Consider the following 19,776-nt stretch of genomic DNA (forward strand, 5'->3'; position numbering starts at 1 on the left):
ATCAAAAAAAACAAACAACTTAATCCAAAGATGGTCAGAAGACCTTAATAGACATTTCTCCAAAGACGATATACAGATTGCCAACAAACACATGAAAGAATGCTCAACATCATTAATCATTAGAGAAATGCAAATCAAAACTACAATTAGATATTACCTCACACCAGTCAGAATGGCCATCATCAAAAAACCTACAAACAGTAAATGCTCGAGAGGGTGTGGAGAAAAGGGAACCCTCTTGCACTGTTGGTGGGAATCTCCTCTATGGAGAACAGTATGGAGGTTCCTTAAAAAATTTAAAATAGAACTACTATACGACCCAGCAATCCCACTACTGGGCATATACCCTGAGGAAACCATAATTCAAAAAGAGTCATGTACCACAATGTTCATTGAAGCTCTGTTTACAATAACCAGGACATGGAAGCAACCTAAGTGTCCATCGACAGATGAATGGACAAAGAAGATGTAGCACATATATACAATGGAATATTAGTCAGCCATGGAAAGAAATGAAATTGAGTTATTTGTAGTGAGGTAGATGGACCTAGAGTCTGTCATACAGAGTGAAGTAAGTCAGAAAGAGAAAAACAAATACTGTATGCTAACACATATATATATGGAATCTAGAAAAAAAAAGATCATGAAGAACCTAGGGGCAGGATGGGAATAAAGATGCAGACCTACTAGAGAATGGACTTGAGGACGCGGGGAGGAGGAAGGGTGAGCTGGCACAAAGTGAGAGAGTGGCATGTACATATATACTATACCAAATGTAAAACTGATAGCTAGTGGGAAGCAGCCACATATCCCAGGGAGATTGGCTTGGTGCTTTGTGACCACCCAGAGGGGTGGGATAGGGCGGTTGGGAGGGAGGGAGATGCAAGAGGGAAGAGACATGGGGATATATGTATATGTATGGCTGATTCAGTTTTTTATAAAGCACCAACTAACACACCATTGTAAAGCAATTTTACTCCAGTAAAGCTGTTTAAAAACATAAATAAATAAATTGGTAAGAGTTGTTTCCTTATGGTCTCCGGCATCATTGTCACCTGAAGCTGCCCTCTTGCCTTATTTCGCAAAGGCTGTGTTCTTAGGGCAGTGCCCATTATATCAGTCACTGGAGAAGGGTAGGAAAGGGAGGAAAGGGTTAACATTTATGGAGAACCTTCCAAATTGTGTATAATCTCTTTTAATCCTCACAATGGCTCCATCAGGTCAGCACAGGGATTTGAGTTGACGTCTGTGACTCTGAGTTGAGGCTCTGCCTGATACTGGTGTGCTCTTTTTTGTGTTTTGCGTGTGTCTCTGTGTGTGTCTCCATTATCATAAAAAACATATTAAAACCTTCTTTTTTAAATTAATTAATTTATGGCTGTGTTGGGTATTTGCTGCTGCGCACGCAGTTTCTCTAGTTGAGGCGAGCAGGGGCTGCTCATCCTTGTGGTGTGTGGGCTTCTCATTGTGGTGGCTTGTCTTGTGGAGCACGGGCTCTAGGTGTGCTGGCTTCAGTAGTTGTGGCACACGGGCTCAATAGTTGTGGCTCGCGGACTCTGGAGCGTAGGCTCAGTAGTTGTGGCACACGTGCTTAGTAGCTCCGCAGCATGTGGGATCTTCCCAGAGCAGGGCTCGAACCCATGTCCCCTGCACTGGCAAGTGGACTCAACCACTGTGCCACCAGGGAAGTCCCTCAAATCCTTTTTGAGAAAGCAGTATATGCCTTCCTCCTCCCCAAAGGCATCTTAATAATATAGAGAACATGCAAAGAACACAAAAATTCCTCTTGCATTTATTTTGTAAGTATTATTTATTCTTGTTTTAAGTTTTAAGTTTATCTGTGTTCAGAGATGGAGTTTGGGTATCTCTTAGCCGTATAATGGAGTCATGTGTTTTTTATACATATGAATCTACATCAATATCTTCAAATTAAAAGGACCATTGACAATTTTTACAAGTGTGTGTTTAAGGAATGAAAATTAATTTAAATAACTAATGGACTATTAATATGAACGGAAACATTCTGGCTTAAGCTCTAAAAATGATTATTATTAGTTCCTTTATTTAGATCTTCTAGATACTTTTGGTGATTACCTTAGAGATAGCCTGGGCTAATTTGAAGCATAGGAATGTACTATGCTTGCATATTCGTTTTAGCGTGGCGCTTTCTCAGACAGCCTTCTTTGGGCTTTTATTTTATACAGTCTACTCTGGTGTGAAATCTCTTAGGTTTTACTTTCTTCTTTTGATCTGTGGTCCTGCAATTTTTACTTTTGCCTGGACACTGGCATGTGCTTTCACTGATGTTCTGTTTTTTATCAGGCAAACACAATACCACTCTGGAAAGGGTTGCAGTTGCTTTTGATGCACGTGCGGTCTTGTTATACCTGCTGTTGTCATCCACGTTAGGTAATGTAGCAGTCCCTCTCATCACTTAGGCAATTTAAACCTCAGGATATTTTTATGACATTGACATTTTATTCAAGAATACGTGTCTCCACTATACACAGAATTTGCATTCAAAAATCTACTTAGGTCACTATTATATTAGTATAATTGTGTGTGGAAAGATAGGACTGTGCGTGCATACGTGTGTGTGCTTCTGCTGCATGGTAGGCCTCGTAACTATACAAAAAACCTGTATGTATTCAGGTAACAGTGTAGGTTTTAGAATCTCTGGAACCCTCATTACTCTCTGCAGACTGCACAGTCCTAATGTTAAGTCGTGACAGGACTAGTCCGCCTAAGAAACTGATCATATTTTTTTTTTTTTTTTTGCGGTACGCAGGCCTCTCACTGTTGTGGCCTCTCCCATTGCGGAGCACAGGCTCCGGACGCGCAGGCTCAGCGGCCATGTCTCCCAGGCCCAGCCGCTCCGCGGCATGTGGGATCTTCCCAGACCGGGGCACGAACCCGTGTCCCCTGCATCGGCACGCGGACTCTCAACCACTGCGCCACCAGGGAAGCCCAGAAACTGATCATATTTAATCTCAGGACATCTTAAGGAAAATGACTGATTTTGAGTTTTTACATACCTGTAAGTCATAGAGGTGCTAAGGATAGCTAAAATCTGAAATATGAAAGGGTTTTAGATGAAGAATCAATTTCGGCTGTATTATATGTCTTAACTGCCTTCCATATTTAGTACACATTATAATTAGAATCCTCTAAGTACTCTCGCAAGCAGCTTTAAAGCCAAAGAATATACCAGTATTTCTTTTGCTTACGTATTTTTTCTAGGTACCTTTTGCAGTTGCAGGCGTTTATCTTTTTCAGGAGCTAAATAAACAAGTAAGCAAGCAGTAGGCAAGGGCTGTTAACAATGCATTTGTTTCAGAAAGCCCCCAGGCCTTTACTAAAGACATTTTCACCTGTTAGACTTAGAAACCAACTATTACATGACTCAATAGGCAAGCCAGCCTGGCATGTAGGGGTCTAACAGGGAGAAGCTCCTTTTCTATAATACTTTCAGCAAATCTTTATTGAGAAAGCAGAACCCCAGACTGACAGTGCCTGTGAGAGAAGCTACGGTGGGTGACAGTGACGGCTAGCTGTACACTGGTCTTTTGGTATCACCTGCCAGTTATGTGTATATTAATTTTTAAGTATGAACAGAAATAGAATATTTTCACACTTGAAAAGTAACTGGATTCTATATTTTGAAGTTTCCACATAGGTATTTGACTTACTCAGTTTAAGATCTTCTGGGGCCTGTAAGCAGAAATTTATTCCTCACAGCATTATTTAACTATTCAAGGGAAGTGATTAATGTTTTCATGATTTCTAAATTAGCTTGGGAAAATTATCTGAAACTTTCTCAAGGGAGAGTCATTTTATTATGTCAACAAAATTTTATGAGTTAGGTAAAAGTGAATTAAATACCTTATCCCATAATTCCCCTGAAAGCAAAACTATTAGCTAGAATTAACTGATGCACGGTTGTTTTCTGTAACATGTTGGAACTCTTTCCAAGCCCCAGTTTTCAACAGGATTCTTGTGGTTCACTGATGCTGGGGGGGATAAACAGGTCACTGCCCTCAATGAGCTTATATTTCAGTAGTAAAGATAAACCTTGAAAATTTATTGAGACAATTAATTATGTTATAATCATGCTCTGTTTGTGGCTCTAGACTGAGGACACTTCTTCCCAAACAGTCTCTAAAAGGGCAGATATTAATACCCTGCAACTTAGGATCAGTTTAATGGATGAGAAACACCCTTGCCCTTTTGAATTCTTTCAACCATGCCATTACCCTCATGATTGCCTTCCTCTGGATCCCAAGTCATTTTCTTCTATTCATCCTGAACTTTAGTATTGGTGTCAGACTTGCTTTCTTCACTCCCAAGGCCCACCATTATCCTGATGGCTTTGGTATATTTGTGGAAAGTCCCTAGGTAGTTCCTTCACCTCCTCATCTCCAAAAATCACCTACTTTTTTTTTTTTTTTTTTTTTTTTGCTGTACATGGGCCTCTCACTGTTGTGGCCTCTCCCGTTGCGGAGCACAGGCTCCAGACGCACAGGCTCAGCGGCCATGGCTCACGGGCCCAGCCGCTCCACTGCACGTGGGATCTTCCCAGACCGGGGCACGAACCCGTGTCCCCTGCATCGGCAGTCAGACTCTCAACCACTGCGCCACCAGGGAAGCCCACCTACCTTTTTTAACCTGCTGCTCTTATAATATCTCACAAGTGTTCTAGCTTTACATGTAAGCATCTCACTTTCTGACCGTAACATAAATTAATCTCTTTCTACTTGATTAATTTCACCGAGATCATCCATCAGCCTCATGGGGGGCATTCGTTGATCAAACCATCTGTCTTTTGCTAATTCATCAATTTACTCATTGTATCAAAATTTGATTTCTTTGTAATCTTTTTTTGGTCACATTTTCTATTTCCATAAACTCCTTGATTCCTTTTTTTCTACTTTTTATGAACTTAAAATCAAGCAAATTCTATTTTAAATAGAATCACGCTCCATGGTAGATCAGGATCACTAGAAGTTCACAGTCACTAACTTCAGATGGGCCCACAATACTCCTGGAGATCCTATCACATTTTTCTTTTCAATTCCTTTTCTCCTCTTCTGTCCATTCTACTCCATTCATTTCTCTCCAAACTCCAACCACTCCTCCTTCCCACTAGCCCATCCCTTGTAGCTGAGAAAACTGAGGCCATACAAGAGAAACTCCCTTATCTACCAATCCTACAAATCCTACTCGTATCTTCATTCATCCTCTCCTTCTTTCCTCATGTTATAAAAGAAGTAGAGCCCCTCCTCTGACCTGTGATTTGGATCCCGTGCTATCCTATCTCACATTAACAGTTATTTCTCTCACGTACACTCAAACATTCCCTTCAAATTGAATCATCCTCATCAACTTCAAAACATCTAAGTGTTTTTTGTCCTAAAAATGATAATAAAAAGTTGAACGCTTCCCTTGACCCCATATCTTCTTCCATCCTTGGTTAGATTTCTCCACCGATTCAGGCATACTTCCTGTAGGAGGGTTACAAACATCTCCACTCCTCTGCTCTCTTCATTATTGTCTAATATGGTTTCCATTTCCGTTACTTCATATTGTTCTGTTACTTCGTGTTCTGTTACTTCAAGTTCTGTTACTTCATGTTACTTTATTTGATCACTCAATCACAGTGTTACATGAAAGAAGTGGTTTTGTTCCAGCTTTACTGAGATATGATTGACATATAACATTATGTAAGTTTAAGGTGTACAATGTGCTGATTTGATACAAGTATGTATTGCTGAATGATTACCACTATAGCATTAGCTAACACCACCCTGTCACATAATTACCATTTCTTTTTTGTCGTGGGAACATTTAAGATTCACTCTCTTAGCAACTTTCAAGTATGTAATACAGTGGTTTTAAACACAATCACCATGCTATACATTAGATCCTCAGAAATTATTCATCTTATAACCAGAAATTTGTGTTCTCTGGTATGACATCATTTATATGTGGAATCAAAAAAAAAAAAAAAAACCCCTCAAAGAAACAGAGGCTAGAATGTTGGTTACTAGGGTCTGGGGATATGTTGTTTACAGTGTACAAACTTCTAGTTATAAGATATATATGAGGGTATTTTTAATCTCCATCTTACTTAGAGTTTGATCAGCATTTGGTCCTGACATCTCTTCTCCTTCAGATATTCTTTTATTGGCTTTTATGATACCATGTACCTCCATTTCCCTTTTATATCTCTACACACTTTATTTGTTCTCAGTTTCCTCTGTCTTTTTGTAGGCTTATCTTCCTTTATCCTACCAGGGTGAAAAGTATGGCAAAAAGAGAGAAGGTGGCTTGGGATGGATCCTTGAGAATCCAATGTTTAGAGTTTACATGAGATAAAGAGAAGTCAATTATATTTAATGATGCCAACATACTTATGTTCATGTATATTATACATTGTGTGTGTGTATATATCTATGTATAATTTGTTATTGTTGTTGTTCAGCTAGCATCTATTGAATGTCTGCTATGTGCCAGGTAGTAAGAATAAGCTTTGAGGACACAAAGTTGAGTCAAGCACAGCTCCTACTGTGAGGCCTCACATTCAGAGCACTGATATGGATGGACCTGCAGCTTTAGTAATGTTGGTTAAGATGACTATTTCATTCAGGTGACTATTTTATTACAGATGACTGTTTTATTCATTATCCAAATTTGGACCGGAACATATAGAAATAAACCTATTTCTATTCTGTAGGTTTTCATTTTGTTACATTTATTCTTTGAAGGCAAATGTGTAATTTACTTTGAACTTTACATTAACAATATTCAGTGTTTAAAACTTCAAATCACAGAAAACACATTTGAGGAGGTTTATGGGAATGAAATACCAGTTTATGCTAAGGTTTTTAAAATTTTTTTTAATTTTCCAAATTCAGGGCAGGGAGTTAAGTTTTTGAAAAGAGAGGAGGGAATGGGAAGAAATTTCATTTTAGTACATGTGTCCTTTATGGATATTTTCTTCCCATGATAGTAGTGGTGCCCCTTAACCTAGAATGCTTACCGTGTGCCAGGAGCTGTGCTAAATGGTTCACGTGTGTTATCTCATTTAATTCCCCCTTAACCCTGAAGTGGATACTAATAGTTTCTTTTTATAGAAAAGGAAACTTAGGTTTAGACTGTACATCAGTTAAAGTTACATAAGTAACTTTACATATGTTTTTCTATAAATTAAAGTTAACATTTAAAGAATGTGAACTCAACGTATATCTGACTTTGGAGCCTACACTTTTTTTTTTTTTTTTTTTTGCGCTATGCGGGCCTCTCACTGCCGTGGCCTCTCCCGTTGCGGAGCACAGGCTCCGGACGCGCAGGCTCAGCAGCCATGGGTCACGGGCCAGCCACTCCGCGGCATGTGGGATCTTCCCGGACTGGGGCACGAACCCGCGTCCCCTGCATCGGCAGGCGGACTCTCAACCACTGCGCCACCAGGGAAGCCCTGGAGCCTACACTTTTAACACTGTGATATATTGAAAGAAAATTAAGTGCAAGTTTTTATTTCAGATTTTTCTCATGTCCATAATGTCTTGTCTTACATGGCATTCCATATATCATTTAATCATTTCACATATACCATTCAATCTTCACAACAAACCAGATTTATGGGCAGGGCCAGTATTGCCCATCTGAGGCTCTGAAGACATGGTTAAATTAGTTGCCTGGGTTACATGTGATAGCAAACCAGCAACCAGAGCCCAGGCTCCTTACTTTGAGTTCAGCTTTCCATTGTATGAGGTACTTCTGCATTAATTCAGTTTGCCAAAAGATAAAGTTGTTCTTGTTCTTTAGGGTTCGCCTCCTCCCTTCCTTTAATTTGACTTGACTTCACTTATTTAGTTAGTAATCCAAGAATGTTGCTAGAGTAGCAAAAATTTGATTAGAATCATCACCTTCAGTATTTCAGGTAACAGAGTGGAGTGGAAACAGCATGAAAAGCAGAGCCCTTTCATTCTGTTCTCAGGCTGGCCTCCTGGATGGGTTCAAGTTGACATCTGGTATGGCTTCCCTTGCTGTCTTCTCCTGGGAAGCCCTAGTTTTCTATTTGACACCGAGCATTAGCTCTGACCTGAGCATTAGCCCAAGCAAGTTTTGCATAATTAAGCTATTGAGATTGGTTTTCCCTGAGTGGACAGAAGAGACTTACAAGGTGAGGGCTCTGTTAAAGTGATAAAGCTGATTAGATACTTAGCTGTAAAGGAATCTGATCTTAGAAATTTCCTTTTGCTCTAGTTAATGAGGCAGAGACAACACTTAGGGAAAATGAGTCACTAAAAAGAGAAACGTTTTTTTTTTCTTTACTAAAGAACCAATTCTTTCACTCCCTTTTAAATCAAGGCCTAAATTTATTGTCCAGAATAAAGCTCAATTTAAATGAACAGATAAGAAACTTTTCCTCAGGGGTGTAGTAAACATGTTTAAACTTACCACCTACCAAGTAAAACAATTCGAGAAAGTAAAACTAAGATAAGCATAGAATTAAAATAATTTAATTAATGCTGACTGTAACAAACCTGAAATAATGAACTGATTAATTATTCAGCTGTGTGGTCTATTCATAAGACTGTATTTTTTCCAAAAATAATTTTCTCATTTTTTCTTTCTATACTTTCCCTTTCCTTGGACTACCATTTGAGCAAGTAAAACTTGTTTTCCTAGAATATACTTATACAAATGTCCTGTGTTAACAATGTTCATAATCTTACCTTTTGGTTTATATAGCACTTTTACAGATGCTACTGTTTAATCCTCACAAAACTTTATAATGAAAGCTGCATTATCTCCATATTATGGGGTTGGGACTTGGCTCTTACAGGTTATGTGATTTGCTCAAGAATTTGTAAATAGGAGAGTTGTGTGTCAAATACAAATTTTCTCACCCCCAAGAAAGTGGCCTGTACCACAATTGCTCCAAGTTATACATTATTTAAAATCTCTACTTCTCTCCTCTATTTCTTGCTAAACCTTTGTTCCAATATTTAGAAAGTGACCTGACAGTTGTTATCATATCAAATACCTTCACGTGAAATGCGAATGATACGTATACACACACGCACACATACACACACATATATTTCTGTCTTTATAGATTAGCCCTCCTTTCATCATGAAATATTTGTCTTCCCCCAAAAACCTCATTCTCCTACTTCTCAGCTTTAACTTATTCCAGGGAAATTAATAGTCATAAAGGGCAAACTTGAAGTAGAAAAGAACTAACACAGGAGGTAGCTTATGATGGGAGTGATTGGAGGGGACGTGAACCATCCACCCAGCCTGCTGTGTCCCATTGTCATTGGCTTTGGGGTGGATGTAGATATGGTATGAGAATGGGAAGGATGTAATGCTGATTGATGATACTGCTGTTTAGTCAATAGAATATCTAATTAGTTTGCTATTTAAAATAACACTTTAAAAATTTAACGTATTAGACTTTTAAAGGAAATTTAAAGTTTATTTAAATTAAATGTTCTACTGTGTTTGTTTCTTGATCTTGAGAGGAAGTGTAGTGAAGTTGATGGAAGATTAGATCCTGGAGGTTGACTTGGGTCCATCCCTGACTCTACGACTTGTTAGCTGTTAGACTTTGGTGCAGTCACTTAACTTTCTTTAAATTGAGGATAAAAATAATAGCTACCTCATATAACTGTAGTGAAGATGTAATGAATTTGTGTGTGTGCAGAGAGAGAGAGAGAGAGAGAGAGGAGGGAAACAACAGCAGATGTGAGCATGCTTAGTTAGAACAGTCTCTTGAGTATAGTAAGAGCTCAGTAAAAACAATCAAACTTATCCCACTCCACTTTAGTAAAACTGTGTCAGAAGTTACCAGAGAACCCTTAATGGCTAACTTTAATTGATACTTTTTTAGTTTTCCTTGACCTCTCTCCTACAGTTCATGTTTTTTGCTATAGTCTGCATCTATTTTATTCAGACTCTTAAATTTCTAGTTTGTTGTTCTATTTTTACACAGTTACAGCAAGCTTCATTGTTTTCACTTTCTCCCATAGAGGCCCTAAATCTGTGCTGAGCTAGAATGACAGCCTGTTTCCAGAATTGGCAAATAGTCCCATGGGAAAGAAGATCCTGGGATCACACTCAAGAGATCCTGTCCTCCTAAAATTTGTGCTCATCTAGATGCCATTGTTTATGCAGATATCTGATGTTTTAAAATTATGGTCATTGTAATTTATCTGGCCTTTTCTAATCCTTTTGGTGGGAGTGTTGACCTGCCTGACTGGGGGGAGTGCCTTCCTCCACCCTTCTGTCTGAATCGTACTTTGTTGGCCTTACTTCTGCTGGCTGTCTTCTTGCCTTCCATTTCATGGTTTGCTGCTTTTTATCTTCTATGCCGTCTTACTCACCAATCTCTGTAACTTTCAAATCTATAGCTTACTCACTGCCATGATGATGACTTCCAAATCTATAGCTTTATTTTAAACCCATCTCTTCTCTTTGATATATATCTGTCTAGTTATCTCCTAAGCATTTACCCCATATGTATCCTAGGCTAATGGAATCTGAAATGTCTGAAATGTACTTAGTTATCTTCTCCCTCAAATTTGTATCTTTTTCTGTATCACGTGTTCTGGCTAGGGTCCTGATAGTGTTGGGTCATGGGGTAGGCTGCCCCAAAATGTGCCTCAATGGTATACTGATTATTTTCAATTAGTTTCTTAAGAAATGGCCAGTGCAAGAGGGACACTCTGACCCTTCTTTCTGTCTTTCTGAAAACAGGAAATAAATCTCTCATGTGAAAGGTGTACCCCCTGCATCTGGAGGTAGAAGAACACCCTTATCACCCTTATCTCTTAGCAGAGATAGAGAATGCAGAGCTGAAAAGTCTGTGTAAACAAACCTTGCTACTTCACTAATTTACTACCCCAGGTCCAAACTCTGTTTAGGTTCTTCACTAATTGAGCACCCAAAACTATTTCCTGTCACTTCCTCACAAATTTATTGTTTCTTTGTCTAAAAAGCATAAAAGCTACCTGCTTCAACCACTTCTTAGGTGCCATTTCTATGAGACCTGTGGGAAGTTTCCTCCTTCTTGACAACAGACAATAGCATTATCTACCTAAGGGCCTAGCCAGGAATGAGAATTTTCCTATTATTTCTAAACAACTAATGAATCAATAATTTCTATTTTGTCTGTTTCCTTAGTATTATTTCTTTTATCTCTCCTTTTTCTTCTCATCTTTCTATGTTCACTGTTACTAGCATATTATTTGTCTGTTTCTAGTCTTACCTTCTTTGGGGCCATCCTCCACCTTTTAGCCAAATATATTTATTTTTATTTTTTAAATTTATTTATTTATTCATTTATTTTTGGCTGCGTTGGGTCTTCATTGCTGCACGGGCTCTCTCCAGTTGCGGCGAGTGGGGGCCCCTCTTCATTGCAGTGCGCGGGCTTCTCATTGTGGTGGCTTCTCTTGTTGCGGAGCACAGGCTCTAGGCGCACAGGCTTCAGTAGTTGTGGCACGTGGGCTCAGTAGTTGTGGCTTGCGCGCTCTAGAGCGCAGGCTCAGTTGTTGTGACGCACAAACTTAGTTGCTCCGCGGCATGTGGGATCTTCCCAGACCAGGGATCGAACCCATGTCCCCTGCATTGGCAGGCAGATTCTTAACCACTGCGCCACCAGGGAAGTCCTGAGCCAAATATATTTGTAATACACCAATTTGATTATATTTTATTCCTACTTTAAATATCAATTTCCAATATGTTTCCTAAAACGTTTTGCAAAACAGTCCAAAGATAACCTATGTCTCTCCATGAATAAAGGAGCCCATAGTCAAATAAAATGTTGAAATGTGGCATGCTTAATCCGTTTTCTCTTGAAGAGTCACAGCACACATTACTAAGGGAAAGTCTTTACGAAGTTCTGTGATTGACTGTAACAACAAAATTCTAAAACATTAGCTTATATCTGAACATTGATTTTTTTAAAATATATTTATTAAAATATTTATTAATAATATATATATTTTTAATTGATTAACCATTGACAGGATATACTCCTGACTTCACTCCCATGGTATTCAAAGTCTTCCATGCCTACTTCTCTAATTTCATCTCTTCCCTCTTGAGTCTTTGTAGCTATACAGATTACATTCATTTGGTTTCCCAAACACAGAGTTCTGTTCTATTCCATTGTATATGGTTCCTTTTGCCTGGAGTAACACTAATCTATCTGATGACCTCTGTCTTTGAAAATTCAGCTATTTAAAAACTTAGATCAGTTGATGTCTTCGCTGGTTAGCATACTGCTTGGCACATTTGTAGGTGCTCAATATATGTTAAATAAATAACAAAAATGGAAAAAGTCAATAAGGGAAAATTTAGAGATATGAGATTTGCTATTTCTGCCTATTCATTCTGCCTGTATATTGCCCATTCAGGAAATCTACAACACTTAATAATAGTTGCTTAAGAAATTTAGTGAGAACTGCTTGACCTCAATAATTTAATTGCGCTTCAAAAAAATGTTGTTTACCTGTACAAGGTTTAGGAAATTACTCACATTTTAAGATGAAATTTTAATTCTTATTGGATGAAAATTAAATTTTAATTTTCATAAGTGTGTTATAGCTATTTTTCTTTCACTGTGAAAATTCCTTAAAAATGATTGTTGTAAGTGTTTTCTATTTCTTCCTGACAGGTAATATTTGAAGCTGAAGTCTCAGGAGGAAGAAGTGGTTATATTGCCATTGATGACATCCAAGTCCTGAGTTATCCTTGTGGTAGGTTGTGATTAAGAACTGTATTTTTCTATATCCTTTCAACACTTGTCTTATATTGGTAGTGACTATTGATTATCACTTGGTCATTGCTCTCTCTTTTGTTGTTGTTACTCCTAGCCTTTTGTTCAGTTTTAAAACAACACTGAAATATTTCTAGAGTTTTTGAATCAAATATTTTTCAGACTTGTACTACACATGTTAAAGGATTCTTTTAATTAATTACTGTTCAAAAGAAAACCACAGTCCCAAAATGGCGTCACTCATGCTAAAAGTTCATGATACAAAACCTAGATTTATACCCGATCCAACTGCAGTTTCAGTTTCTTCCAGAAATGTTATCTTAATTGACCAGTCTGGATTTCATGGTCAAGCACCAGTAGGATAATCTGTCCTGTGATCCCTCTCCATCTCCCAGAGGAAGAAGAGGTGATCTGAATCATAAAGCCCTTGCTGTTTCTTTTCCTCCTCAAAGAAGATGTCCTGGCCTAAAAATAATTACTTCTTTTCTTTTTGCTAGTAGCTCCCTTGCCCCACTCTTCTTCTTATAAAAACCTTCCATTTTGTACAGCCCCTTTGATCTGTCTTATAGTTAATAGTTGGGATGCTGCCTGATTCATGAATCCCCTAATAAAGCCTGTTAGATCTTCAGTTTATTTAGTTGACATTATTTTTGACAGAAAAAATTAAAAATGTAAATGAAACTCCAGGTAGGACTCGTTCCATCTTTTGGTATTATTAAATTGCCTAGGAAAGCAAAGAATAACAAATCAGTTCAGTGGAAAGAAAATAAGAAGAAACCTCACCAACTTATGTGATCTGCTAAGTTGAAAGTTGGGGTGAAATGAAGAGAATGAATTAGCTCATCTTATTCCAAACTTAAGACTAAGTTTTTAATGTCATAATAAATTTCTGGCTAATTCATATTAAACAACAAAACAATAGAAAGCACACAAAACACGAAACTCAATTTATTAACACATAGTTTGGTATGTCCTTAGATGCACATTGATTGGTCTTCAGATGGGGTAACGACTTTTGTGTTTATATCACATACTCTGAAAGGCAATTACTGCGTGCATTCAGTAGAGCCAGGCATAAAACGGTTGGTATAAATTCAGACTTAAGCTATATCTCCCAACAGCAGTGATTTATAGGGCCCATGAATTCTAGATGATCTGTTCAGTAACGCTCCTGGTGGAAATTCTCTAATACTTTGTAAGCAGCATGCACAGGGGGCACCGTACCAGGGGCCAAGGCTCATGCTCCTGCTAACTGGTTGTCAAACCCTAGTGTGCCTCAGAGTCACCAACTGGATGTGGCAAATCGCACATTGCTTGGCCCCTCACCTGGTTCTGATTGTTCCCAGGTGGTACTAATGCTGATCGTCTTGAGTTCACAATTTGAGAACCACTATTCTAGCTTGTGTTCTAGTGCAAGCATTCCTTTTTCTGAAGCACCTACTGAGATGAGGCACTGGAGAAAGATGTAGCAGGCAAAGGTGAAATGATTTATTACGTGTGGTGTATTCTAAGAAAAAGGAGAAATTATCTCACTCAAAGTTCAAGCTGGTTTACTAAACTCCTTCAATCCATTCATATATGAGAACGGTGTTTCCATCTACTGTTCATTTACACTTCTTGAAAGAAGATATGAAAGAAAGGCTTTCATGAGTAAACAAGTTAAAAAGTACAGAAATTGAGCACAACAGTAGTTTCATTGTGATATGGTCCTTCATGAACTATCTTTACTCACTGAGGCTTAGCTTTTCCCATTGATGTTTCCTTTCAGTTGAAAACCTGAATAAACTTCAGTTTTAAAAGGTAATTATAGAGAATGCTTGTTTGACAGTCATGTAACTCATGTATATTTTGATGGCAGTCATCACTTTTTTGTTGGTCTAATATTTCTTTTGGGTAACTTTCTTAGGACTATGAAGGAATAGGAGGTGGATTTAACAACAGTTAAGCTAATACTCTGAGAGGAAGAAAAACAGTCCCTTACCTTGTTCTTTGAAGTACTAGAGGATTATAGTTATTGAAATTTCTTTAGAAAAGAAAAGAAAGATGTAACTGCTTAAATTGTAACTTAATAGTTCAACGGCCATGTATATGTCAGTTTTTGAGCTGTCATTCTGTGTTTTTCTTATAGTTTTCTGTTATGCTCTGCTTTGTGCCTATTTGATCTCTTTTGTTTGCTTTGACTTGTAACTGTTTTATTATCACCCGTATGCAACATGCTACGGGGGTCCTCCAGCAGTAATCGTTGGGTGCTCACTCTGTATAGAATTGCTCTAGCAATTATGGGGCGATACGTAATAAAGCTATTAAAAAAGGAGAACTGAGCGTGAGAGAGGCAACAGTGTCTTTCAGCACAGAGAAAACTCAAATTTTCTTCCATACGACATTAGTCTTGGCCAAAGGTAAAAGTATGAACAACATTATTCTGTTGGGAAAAAGTAACACGGCATGTTTTCTTCATGTGGAAAAAAGTAAGTTTTTTCTTGTCTTCACAGATAAATCTCCTCATTTCCTCCGTCTGGGGGACGTAGAGGTCAATGCAGGGCAGAATGCTACATTTCAGTGTATCGCTACAGGGAGAGACGCTGTACATAACAAGTTATGGCTGCAGGTAAGGCCGCATTGGCAGCTGAACTAAAGGGTACGCTTGATTTTAAAAAAATCACAAATTCCTTTTCCCTGTGTATGTGTGTGTGGGGTGGGGGGTGGAATATGTGTGTGACAGGTTGTCTTTTGTGTAGGTTTGATTTAATTCGCTGCAGATTCATTTCAGATATTTCCATTTTTGGAATATGAATAAAAATATAACAGTGTAAAGTTAATAAGTATTTGGGTGAGTTACTCATTAACTCCTTAGAGAATCATAATTCTCTAATGTTATGTCCAAACTGTAAAAACAATTTTTCTAGATCCATTCAAAATAGGAAAAACATGAAAAATGTCTCATTAACATTTTGAAAACAGCTTACAAGAGCATAGTACTTAAGCAGGAACTGTCATACTCTGATAAAGTTTTCAAAAGTATTTTAAGAAACCTTTGGGAGTATTTCTGGAAATGTGAATTGGAAGAGAGCCAATTAAAATTGGTTTTCAGGATTTTTGTGTATAAGGGTTAATCACAGATCTGAGGACAAGATATTTGCCTTGCACATATTAAATCCGCAATAAATGTGTATTTAATGAATTGCAGTTTAGCATACATGTTGGGGAAATGTAAATGGTGCATACAAAGAGCTTTAAAAGAATCTGTGAGAAAACAGTGACTAAGGAATGTGCCATATCCTCAGAGAATATCTGTCAATCCTGGGACAGAGGTGGGTGGGGAGGTGGGAGGAGCTAAGAGCAACTAAAGCCTTGAGGCTGGACCTAGGGCAGAATATTTGAAACTAGAATGTAAGAAATAATATTCTCTGAACACCTTTATTATTATTATTATTTAATTCTGTTTGCATCAGAATGAGGAAAGGGATTTAATTAGTTAGAATTTTAAATTCCTGAGAATGCCAATAGAGACCAAAAAGGAAAATCATTAGCTTAGTTTCTTGAACATAGACATCAGGCTTTATTTTATGATATCTTTAGAGAGAGGAAATTAGTGTCAAGGATCATTGTTAGGTTTCAGGAAGTTGGGATCATAATTATAATCAATGATCATTGAAATCATACCAATATAATGCCTGATATTGTACTGGGTGTTATAAATGTGTTTTTTCATTCAATTCCCACATCCAATCGGATGTTATAACAGATGTATTTCATATAAATCTAATTATAGCTACTTTTGTAATTTATTTAATATGTGCATATCAGGATACCATCCTGAATACGTGAAAAGGAAATGAACTCTGTCCTTTTCCCCCTGTGATTATGTGATTATAATTTCCACTACAGGTATTTAAATATAAGATAATACTTCCTGTAGAGTGTATTGTATAATGTACAACTTGTTTCATCATCTAAACATCTAGTTAGAATCCCTCTTATTTTCTCTGTCTCTCAGCCTATATACTGATAGTATTAAGAATGTGTTTAGATATATTTTCTAATTACTTTGCTAGTCGTTTTTCATTTAGGTAGAGACATTTTTGGCATTTAATTTTTATTGTTATCTATATAGTCTTGTCTTGGAGAACCAGACACTCTGCAGTCTGCCCCTGGGTTTACTTACGCCCCAGGATTTAATGGGACTTTGAAATAAAAAGGGTTTTGTTTACTTAGACACCAGCTGCCTTGTGGCAACAAAGACTTTCTGGCCCCGCTGGTCTGAGTGGGTTGCAGTCAAAATACTGCTCATTTATTGTTTGTTTCTTACTTTTGTAAATTGGCTCATTTCATTATAGTTTTAAAAAATTTTCCTCTTGCCATTTTTTAAATAAAGATGAGAGATAAAAATATTCTGTTCAATTTCTGTTCTGCTTTCTTTTTTCTCCTCTTCTTTCTCTTTACATTTTCCAAGGTGAATTTATATATTTCTCGTCTATTTTGACATTGCCCAATACTTCAGCAATTTACATGCTTATTCATGAAAAAGCTTTTCTGCCTTTTTCAATACTACTACTTAAATTACCTTAACTTATTCCCTTGAATCATTCTTCTCCATATTTAAGAAACATTGAAGATTATCAATTGCCTGGTTTAGGGTTGTTTTCAAATAAATAAGACTGAGACATAGAGATAAAGGTGTAGATATATAGATGTAATTGATATGTGTACATCTATAGAGTGAGTGAATCAGAAAGTGAACAGTGATTTAAAAAAATGATCCATCTTTTGCTGAAACTAGTGGAAACATAATAAAGGAAGAAGAATCTTGAATTCGACAATGCATCTACAGGCCAACACACACAGATAGATGTCAAGTTATTTTTGCTTGGTGTAGAACAACTTCCTAAAGGTCAAGGGACCCAGTTCTTAATTCTAACCTTAATTCTAACTCTTTAATTCTTATAACCCAGTTAATTATATTGGCTTAGAGAATTCATTGAACTTTTCCTGGCCATAGATTTTTTTATCTATAAAAGGAGGTGTAGGTAGAGACCAAAATCCCTTCCAGCTGTAAGATGCTAAACCAGGTCTCTACATTATTTTTGATGGTCTGAAACATGGCTTTGATCACCTTTTTTTTGTTTCATGGAGGAATGTAAATTTTTTTTTTTTTTTTTTTTTTTTGCGTTACACGGGCCTCTCGCTGTTGTGGTCTCTCCCATTGCAGAGCACAGGCTCCAGACGCGCAGGCTCAGCGGCCATGGCTCACGGGCCCAGCCACTCCACGGCATGTGGGATCTTCCCGGACTGGGGCACGAACCCGCGTCCCCTGGATCGGCAGGCGGACTCTCAACCACTGCACCACCAGGGAATCCCCCTAAAAAATTTTAAGTTATTAGTTTTGTGTGGGAAAAAAATCGTTCCTCAAATTAAGTATCATTGTGAGAACAACTGCTTAAAGTCTCTGCTGACTGCTGTGAACGAATGTACTCTGAAGTAACTCAGAATGAAAGGTCTTTGCATCCTATTACAAAAGTAATGGAATAATGGAGTAGCTGTTACACCTTCCATGGTCAGGTGTAATAAAAATGGCCATCAACTTTTTATGTCCTCCAAATCATTTATATAATATAATAATATTGAGCTTCAATTGGTAAATGTTTGAATATGGTGTAAAAGAACAAAAACTAGAAAGCTTCCAATTTTCTATTTTAAATGAAAAATGGTACACTACAATTGCCATGAATACCTGATAGTATATGACATTCAAAGTAATTTATGTATAGAAATACATTTAGAGAATAACTTCGCACTTGTTTATTGTCTTTAGCTTACAATTGATATTTCAGTCATTTTTATTGTTTAAAATGACATACAAATTAGGTAAATTAAAGAATGGAGCATAAAAAAGCAGACACTTAGTGACTTACCTGAGATAATCTGGGATAGTCCATAAGACATATCATAGTGAGTCTGCTATATCTTTAGGGAGTGTTCTTTTTGTTTCTTTTTAATATTTATTTATTTAATTTATCTTTTTGGCTGCGTCGGGTCTTAGTTGCCACACAGAGGCTTTTCTCTAGTTGTGGTGTGCAGGTTTTCTCTCTCTAGTTGTGGCGTGCAGACTCCAGAGCACATGGGCTCTGTAGTTTGTGACACGTGAGCTCAGTAGTTGTGGTGCGTGGGCTTAGTTGCCCTGCGGCCTGTGGGATCTTAGTTCCCCAGCCAGGGATGGAACCCTTGTCCCCTGCATTGGAAGGCAGACTCCTTACCACTGGACCACTAGGCAAGTCCCTTTACGGAGTTTTCTTTCCTGCAAGATCTCAGATTATAAAATTAGAGAGTCTTTAAAGAAGGTCATTCACTCTAGACATTTAGAAAACAATGACAAAATACATAAGCCAAATTAACCTCCTTGCACATGCTGAGCGAACTACTGATGCATAAAACAATATGGATGAATGTTTTTAAAAGTCCATTGGTGTAGCATTATGCATAATGGATATAGCACAACCAAAAGAAATACCTTCAATAAAATATATCATGCTCTAGTGTAAAAAAAAAAAGTCCATTGGTGTCAGCAAGCTATAAATCTGGTGAAATCATGAGGTTTTGTGGAACGTAGTTCAAAAAAGTATGTTATGCAGTTCATATTGGATAAGGGAGTTAGGATAAAGTCTTTAGTTGCTCCTAGAGAATTTCCAAATTCGTTTTCTTTCATAACGCTCAGTGAAGTAGCTTGCATTCTAGATATGAACACAACTTTTTTTTTCAGCTTACAATTTGCAGTTTTTCCCCACATGAACAGATGTTTTATAATGCTTACAACAAGTTTTAAAACTATACCATTTTGTGTTCCTAAGGAACCCCCAATGGTAGAGAATTTGTGGATCATAACTTAAGGCTTATGATAAAACCCAGGTTACAGGAAATAAGATCATCAGTGAGATTTTAATGTACAATTTAATGTTTTTCAGTGTTCAATTTATAGTGAAATAAAATAATTA

The 19,776-nt window shown here is 37.5% G+C and overlaps 1 protein-coding gene across 5 annotated transcripts in view; it reads left to right on the forward strand.

Annotated features, from left to right (window-relative positions):
• PTPRK (protein tyrosine phosphatase receptor type K) overlaps nt 1–19,776 on the forward strand; it is a 568,012-nt gene that overhangs the window by 279,672 nt on the left and 268,564 nt on the right. For all 5 annotated transcript variants that reach the window (XM_065888558.1, XM_065888557.1, XM_065888559.1 and 2 more), the window contains 2 exons: nt 12,686–12,767; nt 15,280–15,395. In XM_065888558.1, coding sequence (XP_065744630.1) covers nt 12,686–12,767; nt 15,280–15,395 — 198 coding nt within the window. The remainder of the gene's footprint in view (nt 1–12,685; nt 12,768–15,279; nt 15,396–19,776) is intronic.

Source organism: Phocoena phocoena, chromosome 12 (genome assembly GCF_963924675.1).
Source record: "Phocoena phocoena chromosome 12, mPhoPho1.1, whole genome shotgun sequence".
Taxonomy (NCBI): Eukaryota; Metazoa; Chordata; class Mammalia; order Artiodactyla; family Phocoenidae; genus Phocoena; species Phocoena phocoena.